At 41.5% G+C, this 13,935-nt stretch overlaps 2 protein-coding genes and 1 long non-coding RNA gene across 4 annotated transcripts; all 3 read right to left on the bottom strand.

The window, feature by feature from the left end:
* Nucleotides 1-600: 600 nt before the first annotated feature.
* LOC118431580 lies at nucleotides 601-3,761 on the bottom strand. The gene is made up of 4 exons (XM_035842825.1): nucleotides 3,720-3,761; nucleotides 2,384-2,524; nucleotides 1,688-1,841; nucleotides 601-1,536 (listed from the first exon to the last, which is right to left on the bottom strand). The coding sequence occupies exons 1-4, from the start codon at nucleotides 3,724-3,726 to the stop codon at nucleotides 1,461-1,463; spliced, it is 378 nt and encodes a 125-aa protein (XP_035698718.1). The 5' UTR covers nucleotides 3,727-3,761; the 3' UTR covers nucleotides 601-1,460.
* Nucleotides 3,762-3,900: 139 nt separating this feature from the next.
* LOC118403297 lies at nucleotides 3,901-8,261 on the bottom strand. Of its 2 annotated transcripts, XM_035801955.1 has the most exons (7): nucleotides 8,075-8,261; nucleotides 7,698-7,834; nucleotides 7,025-7,172; nucleotides 6,449-6,797; nucleotides 5,968-6,153; nucleotides 5,502-5,574; nucleotides 3,901-5,366 (listed from the first exon to the last, which is right to left on the bottom strand). In XM_035801955.1, the coding sequence occupies exons 2-7, from the start codon at nucleotides 7,830-7,832 to the stop codon at nucleotides 5,340-5,342; spliced, it is 918 nt and encodes a 305-aa protein (XP_035657848.1). In that variant the 5' UTR covers nucleotides 7,833-7,834; nucleotides 8,075-8,261; the 3' UTR covers nucleotides 3,901-5,339. The 2 variants fall into 2 exon arrangements, with proteins under 2 accessions (XP_035657848.1, XP_035657856.1); XM_035801963.1 differs by lacking the exon at nucleotides 8,075-8,261 and having other exon boundaries at nucleotides 7,698-8,030.
* A 386-nt stretch (nucleotides 8,262-8,647) lies between these two features.
* On the bottom strand, nucleotides 8,648-11,895 carry LOC118410092. Its single transcript, XR_004830521.1, has 2 exons — nucleotides 11,516-11,895; nucleotides 8,648-10,747 (listed from the first exon to the last, which is right to left on the bottom strand). It is a non-coding gene; the product is annotated as an uncharacterized LOC118410092 (long non-coding RNA).
* Nucleotides 11,896-13,935: the final 2,040 nt, after the last annotated feature.

The raw sequence follows: 13,935 nt of genomic DNA, 5'->3' as shown, positions 1-13,935 counted from the left end.
ACTTTGCAGGCGACACCCAGTAATGTTAGGTAAGGGAGAACGGAAAAAAATGGGACAATTGACCTGACCTGAGGTGTGCGATCGAACTTGCGCTGCTGGAAGTCAGACACCCAATTTTTTTTGCTTGAAATAGGAGAATGATTATCAAACATTTTGACAATGTCTTTTGTTAATTTACGGCATGGGGAACTCGACCCACACATGTCTGATCACAATTCACACCACTTTTTTCTCGCCACTTACCTTCTAATTTGCATAAAACGAATGCCTGGAAAGTAATGACTCCAATGATTTGTAATTTGGAGGATATTGATAAAAGGCTTCATACTATAAAGTTGTGCCTCAAAATTTGAGTTGTGCTTATTATTTCTGACTTAGGCCGAGAACTTATTGATCACCCCTCGTATACACATGTAGTAGAATTGACACTGGCGCTAGCGGACACAAAATGGCGAGGAAACCTGTTACCATGCCTTGTTTCCCAGCCGCCATCCTTCAACGCCTAATCTACAATATCATACTGAAATCAGAAAAACTGATGTATACGTAAACATAAGAAATGTGTCTGAGTGAAATTGAAACGGGCATTCTAACCGAAGGTTTTATTACTGACCTTTATTGATGGTTAATAAGCGTGCTACGCAAGTGTTAAATACACATTCTTTGTAATGTAAACTAAATGTAAACGTGCAATCCGACTTTTCAAAGCTCGTTCACATTCCTTCCCTTCAGTACATAATTTCCGGAACACTACTTTCTTATCGACATTAGCCTATTATATTGATGAGTAATCAGAATGTTGATGTATGGACAGCTAATTTTCAGGTGATATATGGCTTTTTTCCCGTCCGTTTCTTTTGCTTCCATTGTTTGACTAGAATACGCAAGTTCTGGGACTGCATCTGCTTGCAGTTACTGACTCACAGTTTTGCAAATGTAGCGAGGCATTTATTAGCGTACAGGGATTTTTACTGTCATGTTAAGCTTAACTCTAAAGTCCTAACTTATCGTTTCACTCAGATAGAGTATGGCATCTCGTGCAAATATTATTCCATGTTTTTGTTTACACTACCTTTCCACTAGAGGCTTCTACTGCTGAGCGACTAAAGATTTTACAGACCGTGCAACAAATTTCATAGATAGAGAACAATCTTGTTTTTATTTTTTATCTGCTTTGTTGGATTTAAATCATAATTTTACGCTTGTAGCATATTACACTACGAAATCTAAATAGCTGAGTGACATGCATGCAACGCGAGGACAACACCCAGGAAAGGGGGCCTGATATTTGCACAACTTGGTAATTTTATCAGCGACCGGGCGGAAAGTAATTGGTTAGCAATCTGCGTCTAGTGGAAAGGAGTGGAATCAGGAAGCATTTTGCTGCTTGTTTGCTTCAGCAAGTGTTTTTGAGGTCGTAGTCATCATTTTCTGTGTCCCGAATGTCGGCAGATGGACTCTCAGGCTTTGTTGGAATTGTTGACGTCGATGTACAGCTTCCAGGCGCCGCCGATCTTCTTCCAGATGACAACATACCTAAACAACAACCGCAATCATTGGAAGATAGCCCAATATTGTTATCTTGTTGTTGTTTTGTAATGTTTAAACAGACGAAGGAAGGAAAATAACAGACTCAGTGTTGGCGTGATCTGTGCCGTTAGATATCCAGGTCTATCGCCATACTTACTTGCCCACATCCATAACGCTGCCGTCCCCCTTCTTGACGGTGTAGGTGCTCCGCTCAAAAGCCGCGTCATCTCCCAGCTGTCCCAGCTCCTCCACGACCAATTCCATGGAGCGGGCACCCTCCGCCCACAGAGCTGTCAACGCCTTCAGCACGCCTGCATACGTGAAACAAAGTCAAAAGTGATGTTCATAATGCTTTTGTAGATGTGGGTATGTTGACCCCTCAGTCCTAGGAATTTTACTCCAAGTACTTCTAGTAGTCCCGTTTCGATTGTTTACTGCCAATGTACCGCAACTGAATGGGCTTACATATTGAATGAACAGATGAGCCTATCTTCCATCTTCCACTGGTCGCCACACAGCAGAGAAGAAACTATGCACAGCATTTGTAGGATGATTGTAACGGTAAATTCCCCAAGGTCTTCTTATAAGAACAAGAATTGTGGACCATGACTTAACGTCCTGTCCGAAGAACTGCAACCCTTTTCAGGTGCGTGGAGGTCGGGTGAGCGACACAGCCGGGATGATCTTATTGTATCCAGAGGCAGGGTTGCTAACCACTAGACTACAGTACGCGTGATACTAATCTATCATTAACCCACCAAGGCTAGCCTTTATTGTGTCTTTAAATACATCACCACAAGAACCATCCGCACATATGTTCAGTGCATATTATTGTACACAGCCATCAGCCCACCTTGGCGACCGTGCTGAGTCTCCATCCCAGGCGGCAGGAGTTTACAGTCCTCCGCATACAGCTCGGACAGACCCTTCATGTCGTTAGCCTTGAAACAGTCCATCAGCTTCTGGCTGTTGGATTCGATCTGAGCCTTCAAGTCTGCAGACGTGGAAGGGCAACATTGAAGTCGCTTTGAATTTGAAATTAGTTTGCAAATCTCAAGCAAGTCACGGGCACCACCATATGTCACAAATCGTATACCATGCAGTGGTGGTTAAAAAGTATTTTTTGCTTCTACATTATATTCACATCTGTCATTACATACACATGTACTTTGTAATAAATAGCATTCGACATTGAAAATTTAGACAGGTCTGAAATGTCAATCTGAAATATTGCTTCTTTTTAATTTTATCTCTTTTGAATGTGACGCACGTAGCACATCTGTTTCCTTATAACTTTCCTTTTCTACATTTTAAGAGCCGCTCTATCGATCAGATCGCATATTTGTAACAGACAACAGGCTCAACAACAGGTTGATTTTTCAAATGCATTCCGTTAGAAAGGTTGGAAAGGGGATTTTCGATGTGCTTTTCCGTACAGTTTTGTCATCCCGCCTCGCATCATGTATAGGGGTCCGATTCCCTTTACCCATAACGCGGCCCCTGGGCACTTAACTGTGACTAAATCGTTCTCTATGCTAAATCCTGCCATTGATCATACCAAGGGTTTCTGGTGTCTTATTTCCTTTACTACCGTAAGCAATCATCGAGAAGCTCCATTTAATTCATCGCATTCTTCCTCATGCAATATTTCCTTTAACAACTTTTCATTTGATACCTAGTTAAGGTCGCTTCAATGGACTATGCGAGGTAGGTCACGAACACAGCGTCTCATTGACATGCAACAAAAATGCTGCACAGGCACAATTATTGAAATAGCAGAGTGACATGCAGCGCAAAGACAACGCCCAGAAAAGAGGGATCAATATCTTGCACTACTCGACAACTTTGTCATAAAAGCGACCAGGCGAAAAGTTACTTTGGTAGGAAAATGATGATACAAAGAATCTTAAAAACCTCGAATTACATGAAACCCACCTACTAGTAACGTTAGTATTTTGTAGACATTTAATGCCTACTGACGAGTAGGTGTAACGTTCTGTAAGTTGCAAGACTAGTTTAAAAGCACTTTTCAGACAAAGGCGAGTGTATTTCTCAGACTAGCTGCGTGGTCGATGCTATTCAACTATATATTTTTAATCTATACACGTCATAAAGATCGATGGCTCGATAACCAGCATTATTGAGGAAAGTGAAACCCGCAGTACGAGAGTAAAGAGTAAAAGCCTTACCCGCCATCTTGCTGGGATCCGCTGATGACCTTGGTCGCTGTGACCTATGACGTTATCGCGGGATGTACTGTAAGCTGTTGTCATAGTTCCGTCTTAAGTTAAAACTTACCTTTATTTGTCTACCTGGTGTAGCCAGGTAATGAACCACAAATAAAGAGATGTTAAGTTTGGCACTCACTTGGATGAATGCAACTTGTATGTAAACGTTTGTGCTCCATTTCGCTCGAGCTATACTGTATCCATACACTCCCCAGAGTACAAGCCACTGTACGTCATCAACATAATAATTTGAATGTTGAAAAGGGTCTGTTACATTGAAAGTAACTACCAAGGAGAACTAGAAAGGGCGGTTCAGTAGGAATGTGACTGGAAAGTATCTTTAGTACTCTCCAGTGACATGTATGAACTTGGGCAACGTGTAATTTATCAAACTGAACATAGACGTGATCTTTGACGAAATTCTATTTCTAACACACAAAGGACTCCTTGACCCAAGAAATTCTAACATGCATGATAATGATAATTTGCATACAGCATTTATAACAAATGTATGATTGGTATAGATTACTCGAAATACACGTCAAGTTTGCACAAGAAATAGACGGCAAATTTTTCACATCTTCAACTCGGTAAGCTAAAATTAGTTTCCTTGTTTTTGTAGCTGCAATGTTTGATATCTATAGTTGGATGTCAAGTCTCCTGTCCGTACACACCAATTACGAATACACAATCATATTCCCCTTGTGCACCCCGGACGGACGCAGTCACACGTGTTGTTGTCTGACGATTTATGTCCGGATCCATCACATGGTCCAGTCAGTTCTTCTTTATTTGTACCTAGCTTAATCTCCCAAATATCAACGATAAGCACATGCAGGAGAGCTCAAGTGGTTGCCCTATTGCATTTCCAATGTCCGCCATGATGATTACTAGTCAAGCTTTATTGACACGACAAAAAGTACAGTGACTTTTGTATGGTCCAATATCAACTACAAAAAGGAAGAAAGAATACAGAATAAACATAAAAATTCTGCTAATTAAACAATATATGATAATACGAAAACATCCATTATGTTATTTTGTTTACCAGAAGGTCTGACATGGCCATGTGGAGCTCCCGTGTTCCGATGATTCCGGAAAGAATCGTGATATTTGTTATTATGCAATGACTCCAAATGTGTTGACAAACCACATTTCACGATTTATCAGGGAGTCGTAAGAGGAACCGAAGTCGTGAAATTTGCAATTTTGCATGGACAATGAAAGAAATATTGAATTTTGATCCGGAATTAGTAAAGTAGTAATAAGCAATCTGTTGATTGGATAGGATTTTGACATGTTCTGCAGTTGTAATATTCCTCATTCGACAAAATAGTGAGAATGTGAAGAGAGTTGAACAATTTGCATGCAACTGTATGTACCTGACTGACAGCAGTTGATGGAATAATACTAAATTCCTGCAATGTAATAATGTTTGCTTCTATATCTAACCCACTCTGATACTGTATAGGAAGACGGGGGTATTTTTTACTCTGCTTCATCACAAACGTGTTTCAGCTGTTTTAATCTAAGAGGTTTGAGACGGTACGTGTCTGTAGCAAGTCAGTCTCATCTCAGCTATCATCTCTGCAGCAGTGCACGAAGAGCCTGAAGAAGGGGAAAGAAAGTCATAAAGTCTGCGCAAATCTCAAGATGAAGTTAAGGTTTGCTTTGAAACAACATGGTTTGAACCAAATGGGAGGTTGCGATAAACATTACAACAGGCTCGTGGTCTCAACATACCGTAGGTTTCATTTTGGGGTGTACGTTGCGCGTCTTTGGCAATCCTACAGGAGGCGCTCCTTGCTGTGCTTTCCTGGGATAGAAATATATTGAGCCATTTTATGACCTTTACTAATTGAAATAAACTATCTGTAATTTGCTCATAGATATAAACGTCTTTATGGCACAGTATTTTGCGATTTGGCAATGTACCTCTAACTTCGGAAAACAGTTCCATCAGAAACATTGGGAGATCGTGATGATAATGCGTTAAGATTTGCATCAAGTCAGGTCCAGTTACCCTTTTCCCCCAGACAACAGATTGTCAATAACCTTGCAGTATAGTACTTACATTAACGTCGTTTCAGTCTTATGTAGCTTTTGCGTACCGTACAAAACTGATGTGCTGCGCCTAAAGGCGGTTTAACAAACAAAATCCCTACCTACACTAAAAGCAACATCAACGTCGGCCGTCTTCTATACCTACCTGAATTTTCTCCCTCCTTCCCCGGCGTCCTCCCTGGCTCTCATCAGCTGTGTCTTCTCCAATGTCGCCAGCCACTCGGCCCGGACAGCAGCGTCCCGCTCCCGCCTCATGAAGTCCCGCTCCTGAACCACCTCCTCCAGCGACTTCTCCAACTCCGAGATCCTTGTGGTGGCGAGTTCCATGTCTCTGGAGAAGACCATGATGTTTAGACATCTTACTATTGAAGAATTGAAGCTACCTCTGTATGTGAAATTTCGTTTATGACTGCGTTAGCCCTGGTCGCCAAAATATAGCTAATACCTACTAGGTACTTAGTCAAAACCACACAATGGCTGGTTTTAGTCACTGTCTATCTGGTCATTACATGGATTTTTTTTATAATATTTGACACAAACACAATGTATAATGAAATTCTGAAGTTACATGTGACAAAAACCTGAAATATCTCTGGAAACAATCAAATCAAATCCCAGTTCCTTACCTAATGGCGTTTTCTTTCTCTTCACAAATCACCTTCTGTGCCTCTTTGTAGTCACTGAGTTCCTGTTCGAGGGCCTGTACCTTTGCCTGTAAGTCCTGTAGCATTTTTCTCTCCATGGCTTTCTTCTGCCCCCTGATCTTGTCCTGTAGTAGCTTTTCCTCCAGCACCTGTGCCCGGGTCCTCAGCATTCCTCCCACCAACCGCTCCAGGACGAAGTTCTCGTCCTCAAGGCCCGCCTCAATCTGCCTCGTCAGTTTCTTTGCTTTTGTCTTAAAGTTTTGTCTTTGTCCCGTCTCAAGACGATGGCTGCCTCGGTCAACGGATTCGAAGAGGACGGGATGTTTCTTTGCTGATATAGCAGAAAAACATATCAACATCGTTTCATGACACAGTTGATTGACATTGCTTTCGTTAACAATAGTTCAAAGTTTGTTTTGAAAAAGAACACCGATATGTCTACACTTATACATCTTCGTATAACAGTAATCCCTACCAACGCACTGCGAAGCAAGTCTTATAGTATAGCAATGCGGTGCAACCAAACAGTTTATACAGTAAAAACGTGTGAATGGTCACTTTGTCTTTGCTTGTCCCTAAGTAGCCTCTCCAGTCCTCTCTGGTCCGTGTCCACAAGTACGTCACAAAACCTGCTCAGTACATCCGGGTTCTGCTGCCTCAGTAATGTCAATAACCTCGCCTTCCGCCGGCTGGTGGTGGACTCGGCCTGGTTGATGTGGACAAGTGTGACACACATCAGGGGACACGGGGCAATTGTTTTTAAATGTTATATGGAAACGGTAAGGGCCAAATTGAGGCGTGCAAACAGCTGGGAAGAATTTTTTGCTTTATCGAAATATTAAACTTTTTACAATAACGTTACGGATGGAGCAGACGACAGCTTCAAGTTGTTGGTTCATGCCGTTTTAAATTCCTGCGTCAGGTCTCATGTTACTCTGAGCACCCCTTGACACATGGCACTTTTACGTTGTTGAATTACGATACGATCCGCAAGGGTTTATTTCGAAACTGTATATTTCATCCTGTACTAATCGCAGTTCTAGTTGCCCCCTTTTTTCACTGTAACGTGCAAATCTCGAGAACTAACCCATCAATACATGAAGTACCTCACAGACTGTCGTCTTAAGAATGATGAATCTAACAAAGGGACAACCCGCTTAAAGCACACTCACACACATGACATCGTTTTCTTTCGAAGATCATCTCTGCATAAGAGAATGACATGACCTACCTTGATTCGTTTGATCTGCTCAGAAGAAAATACTTTCTTGGCTTGAAGCAGCCGGTAGAAGCTGGGGCTCAACTCGAGCTCGTCCAGGAGCACCTGGAAGTTGTCATCAACCCACCTGACATGTGCCTTGTCCATCACTGTCCATAGGAAGGGAAACCGTGGTACAATATGATACAGACGACTATCGATCACTGAAGCTGTTCGGGGTATTTCATTTATCAGTAAACTCACTCAAAAAGTTGCGTCGGTTACTTTGCTTTGCGGTTCATGAAAAAAAATTTCACCTCTGGTCTAAATTGATAATGAACAGAAGTTTTGGTAATGGCAAGAAAGACATCGAACCACAAGAAACGAGACTTTACATAAAAACCTTTTACCTTTTGATGATGGTAGGACTTCTGTTTACTTCCAATGCAACTCACGGCAAAACTCTCTGGCGACAAGAACTTTAGATGTCGATTATAGATGTGAAAGTACCAAACTTTATCTGGCAAGAAACCAAGAAACCGCTTCAACTGAAAGATTAGAATCCCACCGACACCGTGTTGCCAATGTGACAGCAGAAGTTACGGTGTCCGTTGTTATCGCATGAGCATTCTCCTGATGCTGAGGGCATCACAAGTGTTTTCAATATCCACTTACTTCTGCAAGTGGTTGGCTGTTTTCATAAACATAAAGGCCACCTCAAGCAGAGGTCCGGGAAACAAGTGGGTCACCTGTCAATACTGAATGGCGCCAAGTGACGTCATAGTTCAAAATGTACCTTAGACCTTTGATCTAAAATACTACTAACAAGCCCCAGTTTTCAGTGAAATATCATCATAAGTACAAAAAAAACATCACACATATTTTTGTCATCCAGATGTATAAATGATATGATCAATATAGCACTTTTATCACTATTACTCCTCCCTTACATCGTAACAATAGCAATAAAACACATGCCAGGGGGAAATTTTTAAACGTTTATTTCTGAATGATATAAACACATAGTTTACAGAATATAAGACAGGACAGTGATCCCATTTTCTCTAAGGTCTGGTTTTGTGCAGGCCAATAGAGGAGACCCCCCTCCTCGCTGCCTTTCCGCGGAGATTCGTTTCCCAAACATCTCTACTGTTACAACATACCATCCGAACAATTTCAACATTACTGAGGCAACATCTCGTTATCTATCGCGAGATCTCAGTATCCGTACAATATATGAATAGCACATTTTGACATCAGATCCACAATTCAACCAATCATCAAATATATCAAAAGTATATATTAGATGCTCTGTAAGTCTCCTCCCGAGCTGTGGATGGGTTTGATGTCAAATAACTCTGTTCTCCTGAATGTACACACATGTAAAACATGTGAAACCACCTTATTCCCCTTCAATATGTACGTACTCAGACATCGTCTTAAGTACGCTCTTCATCGTAGAGTGTTTTCATTTGCACAGATGTTATCAAAATACTCTTCTAGGGATGGCAGCCTTTCCTCGACAAGAGATCTTGACAGTACCGAGTGGTTCGGGTTTTTGGCAGATCTCAGTTGATGACTTCTATCTTTCAGTTCTGTAGATGCGTGGAAATTACCAGGCTATTAACTTTACAGAACAGACAAGCTGAGAGTGTTATTCTCTTTTAGTCGATGTTTTCGTCTCTGACGAGGAAAGTTGTGGAGGGTCTCATGGGCACTCTACAGACAATATATCTATCACAGTTCCATGCAGACAACTTAAAACATATATACACTGTACAAAACATGGACCAATAAGAACATAAATATTTTAAAGTACAGCAACAACAAATTTGATGAAAGAGTGACGCCGTGTTAATCCACGACTGTTACAGGGTCTCGCAGGAATATTCAGATGTCCAAATATTCTCATCAAAAGTTTGTTGATAGACATATAAGAACATCAGAACAACGTGACATAAAACATTAGGCAAATACTACACAGAGAAAGGCATATTTGATTTTAGGCCCACAGCTTGAGCTTTTGTAGGGTCAGAACGTAATATAAGCCTTGATTTATCACAGCAATGTTCCCCGCTGCCAGCTACATGTGGATCATGGCGTGCACCACTTGCTCTCGCTGGGATCCAGACCTCACACCCTGCATAGAATTTCAAAAATTCAAAACACGCAGCTCTTTTGTATCGCTGTAATGTTTACAAGTGGAAAGGTCCTTTCGCACTTTTGCACGAAGCTTTGGTGTCCATTTCTTTGACAACGAAATACTCATCAGCGATTTTTGACTTTCATCTAAAAAAGATAACATTTTGATAAGAAAACTGGGGGACTGGCTCATACAATGTTCAGCGATATTTGATATCGATTTATGTCTGACTAAACTGTCATCCTTTCACGTTTTGTTGTAACGGAATATCAATGTTAATAGTTTAACTCTCGACCCGCCTAATCCGCTGAAGTGGCGGCTTACATGTATGTCGTGTAGCTAAGTACACGTTGTGAGCCACAGGCGTAAATATGGCAATGAGAAATTCACGATGAAGCATACTTTGCTGATTTTTCACATACATAATACAATGTCTAACGAAAGCCAAACGTTTTAGCAAAAGCCAACTAAGGAAGAGAAATTATGACAGTGGTTGCCATTTCGCTTATGTCAAGGAGGAGATGATTTTTTTTACCTTTAATCTGTGCAATATCTGCCCAACAAATCTGTTTGCAACTTTGCAACCCCGTTTAGTTAGTACCAAACAGACTGTATATTACAAGCATAGGTCATGGCAATTGGTATCAGGTCACATTGATGCCATACTCACAGAGGCTGGCACGGTGTCATAGACAAGAATAACACTGACGAATGCGGGGCGTGACCCTTATGTTCTTTAACGACTTACATGATGACAGATAGATCTCAAAATAGGTTCATACGCGACGATTCCGCCGGGTCTATAACTTGAGTAAAGCTTTGTTTCTTATGAGTGCATTTCTTCGTTGACATCCTCAGGCATTTCGGTCGCCCGTGTGCTTAGCGGACGGTGAATCCAGAGCCTGGCTGGGTGTAGTTCCGAAGGAAGATGGGGGTCCTCCTGCAAAAACAGAAGTGGAAGCATCATCAATATTCTCATTCCTGATGGATACGAAGCAGTAATTAAGCTATAGCTTACCGCCCCAATTATACAGATAAAATGCAACGATGGCATGTTCAGAACCACTTATGAAATGCTTGATTTGTAGAATTATGAAAGTACTTTTTGCCAATACCAAAACGTGAAAGCTGACTTGCAAACTTGAACACGGGACAATATGGATGCAGTACAATAACAAACACGACATGCCAGGCCGGAATGCCAAGCTGTAGAATCGAAGACGGAGGTTGATGGCCTAGGGTTGCTTTTTGTCCCTTCTTATACGGATTGTATGAACTCTTTACCTTCAAATTGGTAACGTTAAACAAAGTTGCCCTTTGCTGGTAATAAAGATGACAGGTATACAACCCCATGGAAGTCTCATATCAATGAGTATAGAAGATAGATAAAGTATTTTAGTATGATACATGTCAAGAATAACAATTAAAAATAACAATTAATAAATTACAAATGGCGACCGAGTTTGCCCGACAGAGTCTAGAGTCTTGCCGACATATACGACACTGTACGAGAGTTTCTTTTGTTAAAAGTACAGGTTTAAAAGCATCTTAGGTAGAATAATGTGTACTTTAAAAACACCTGTCCTACTCAAGCCACGTTAAAAGCACCTGAACAGTCACCGACATTTCTGACAAAGATTCCAGTATTTTTTTGTTGTTGTTGAACGTTATGCATTGTACCTAATTAGAACTTAAAAACAGTATGTACCGTTGGCGCAGCGATGTCTGCCTGTTGAGCTTCAGGCGGACACTCCAGGAGCCGCTGTTGAAAACGCTGGGCGGCTGGAAGAGCGATCCCGTCGGGTAGACCGGGGGAAAGATGCAGAAGAACTGCCTGGTGAAGTACTTCCTCCGCTCCTTCCCACCAGCGAAGGTGCAGTCGTAGTTGTAGTTATGCTTTTCACGCTTTTCATCTCCCGACGAGAAGCTGGTGATGACGGTCATGATGTCTTAAGATGCTGGACCTCCTCTTCTTGAGATGCTGAAGATTCTCTTCTCGAAGATACTGGAGTTCCTTTTCCTGAAGCTCACGGTACCCGAACCACTCGGTACAAGAACAACCGCTGCACTGGCCCTGCGCCGCTGATGGCTGCTATCTGTAACATACAGCAAGGAATTCATAATTGTTTGTGTTTGGGTATCGGTTACAATTCCCGTTGCAAAGGAATACCAATGTCTTTGGCGCATTGAGATTCGACAGCATCAGATAATTGTTGTGTAGAATCCGATTTGACACCTAAATGTAGTTCGGTGGTGGTGTGGTTTATCATCTTTACCCGTGATGATCAGCTTACATTGTGCTAGTGGGTCGCGCTATATAACATACGTAATTATTCATTGACTCCCTATATAACATGCAGTTGTTTATTGACCTTTGTCCAGATTATCTATGGTGCAAGGCAATGGAAAACTTTAGATAGGAGAGGTGAGAACTTAGCAAACGCCGGACAGTAAGTAAGGATGAGTGGTGTCCACGTTTGTTCACTCAGAAATTCACACAGAAATTCATTTAGTGTTGCCCCTTATATATATAATAAAGAAATTATTGTTCTGAGTGCAAGCCAAGTCACTGATCATGTCTGGGACCTGGAGTTTAAAGTTATAGCATTATGGAAAAATATACCTTATACCTTATACTAATCATTGATTAATGTCTATATAATTGTTAATTGCAATTTGTTTCCGCTGTCTCACAGTTTTAACCGTAAGTCAAGCCAGATTTGACAGCACCGACCTATGACGGGGCGGCTAACGTAGCCGCCATTTCAAGCTAATGGCGCCGGCCATAGCGGTAGGTCAGGCAGAGATATAGTATTACGAATTCGTTTCTAAAAGAAGACGACAAACACGCGTGCTCAGGATTTGTGCAGACGATTATCGTAATGAGCCGTGTCCCCATTAGCATGGTCAGACGGTGTTCCTCCTGGACTCTTTCATGTACAATTTTCATGTACGATTTGCAAGGGAAGCGTTTTCGATTATGTAGTCAACTGATTTAAGTCTTACTCGTGTGTCATGACAAAATGTTCTAAATACCTTCTACCGTACGCTTTGAAAAAAAAATCTATTAAGGTGTGCCTTTGCTTCCTTATGCCGTCATGTTGTTAAAAAGAAAAGCAGCATGATCTTGTTGTATTTTTCCCACCGGATTTCCCATACGTAAACATGGGAGTGGAGGCCCGCACCAGAAGCCACAGGTGTGGGACCGCCCCCACTCCAACGTCACATAAATATTTTATTGCCATACATGGTGCGTTCACTTTCTCAGTCTACAAATGACCTATACAGCTACAGTAAGCGCTATCAATGTGCTAGTATAAGGTCGATAGTCCTAAAACATACTAATGAAAGTACAGTGCATGTCTAAATAAAACCTGAATGTAAGAAGCATATCTTAAGACCGTCCCGTCACCTTTCCGGGCTGTTGAACACGCTCTGGGATCGTTACAGAAGTGAAATGACTCAGGTAATCACAAGTACTCCTCACGTTCGGGGGATTTGTACAAAAACAAACACTTATCATATGCGCACGTTAATCTCTTCATGCTAATAGTTCAGGGGAAACACATGAAATGATATCGGATGATCCCATTAAGCAGGAATAGATTGGCTCAAAGAGATGACGCGCACACAAATGCATTACCGGCCTGACGACATGTTTTTAATTGCCCTCTAAACTTGAAACCTTACAGTAGAAGCTTTGGTTCGGATAATAATAGCTGCTATCTGATTGCCACCCATATACACATGTAGACAAATCGGTTTCGTTAGATATAAGAAGAAGAATATGAGATGCTCCCGAGGGGCGAAAGATCGCTCCCTAATTGCGCCAAGGTTTTTGACTGATAAACCGGCTCAGGCTGTTTTTAACACGTGTGACCTCTGGACACCGATCAGTAAACATCACAATTGTCTACTAAAAAGTCCCTTATAGTGTGGATACCAATTGCTATGGAGTCCAACAAGTGTGTAAAACATTCCAAATGTTGTTAAATTGATTCAAAACAGCACTTTCACCTGCTCGCTCTGAATTAGCCACTACGTGATTGTCGTATTGAACGACACTTGAACAATACATAATAAGCAAACAGTCCTATCTGTCCATTCTTCCATCTGCCTCTTTCTTAC

The sequence above is a fragment of the Branchiostoma floridae genome, chromosome 2, assembly GCF_000003815.2.
Source record: "Branchiostoma floridae strain S238N-H82 chromosome 2, Bfl_VNyyK, whole genome shotgun sequence".
Lineage (NCBI taxonomy): Eukaryota > Metazoa > Chordata > Leptocardii > Amphioxiformes > Branchiostomatidae > Branchiostoma > Branchiostoma floridae.
Note: the sequence above shows the minus strand (reverse complement) of the source record. Positions and strands in the feature narration are given on the sequence as shown.

Coding starts and splice junctions, on each gene's coding strand:
- LOC118403297 (XM_035801955.1), bottom strand. CDS start 7,832: ATGGACAAGGCACATGTCAGGTGGGTTGATGACAACTTCCAGGTGCTC. Junction 6,798..7,024: donor TAGGGACAAGCAAAGACAAA/GTGACCATTCAC, acceptor CTGCTATATCAG/CAAAGAAACATCCCGTCCTC. Junction 5,575..5,967: donor GAAGGAGGGAGAAAATTCAG/GTAGGTATAGAA, acceptor TTTCTATCCCAG/GAAAGCACAGCAAGGAGCGC.
- LOC118431580 (XM_035842825.1), bottom strand. Junction 1,842..2,383: donor GACTCAGCACGGTCGCCAAG/GTGGGCTGATGG, acceptor TCACGTATGCAG/GCGTGCTGAAGGCGTTGACA. Junction 1,537..1,687: donor AGCGTTATGGATGTGGGCAA/GTAAGTATGGCG, acceptor GTTGTTGTTTAG/GTATGTTGTCATCTGGAAGA.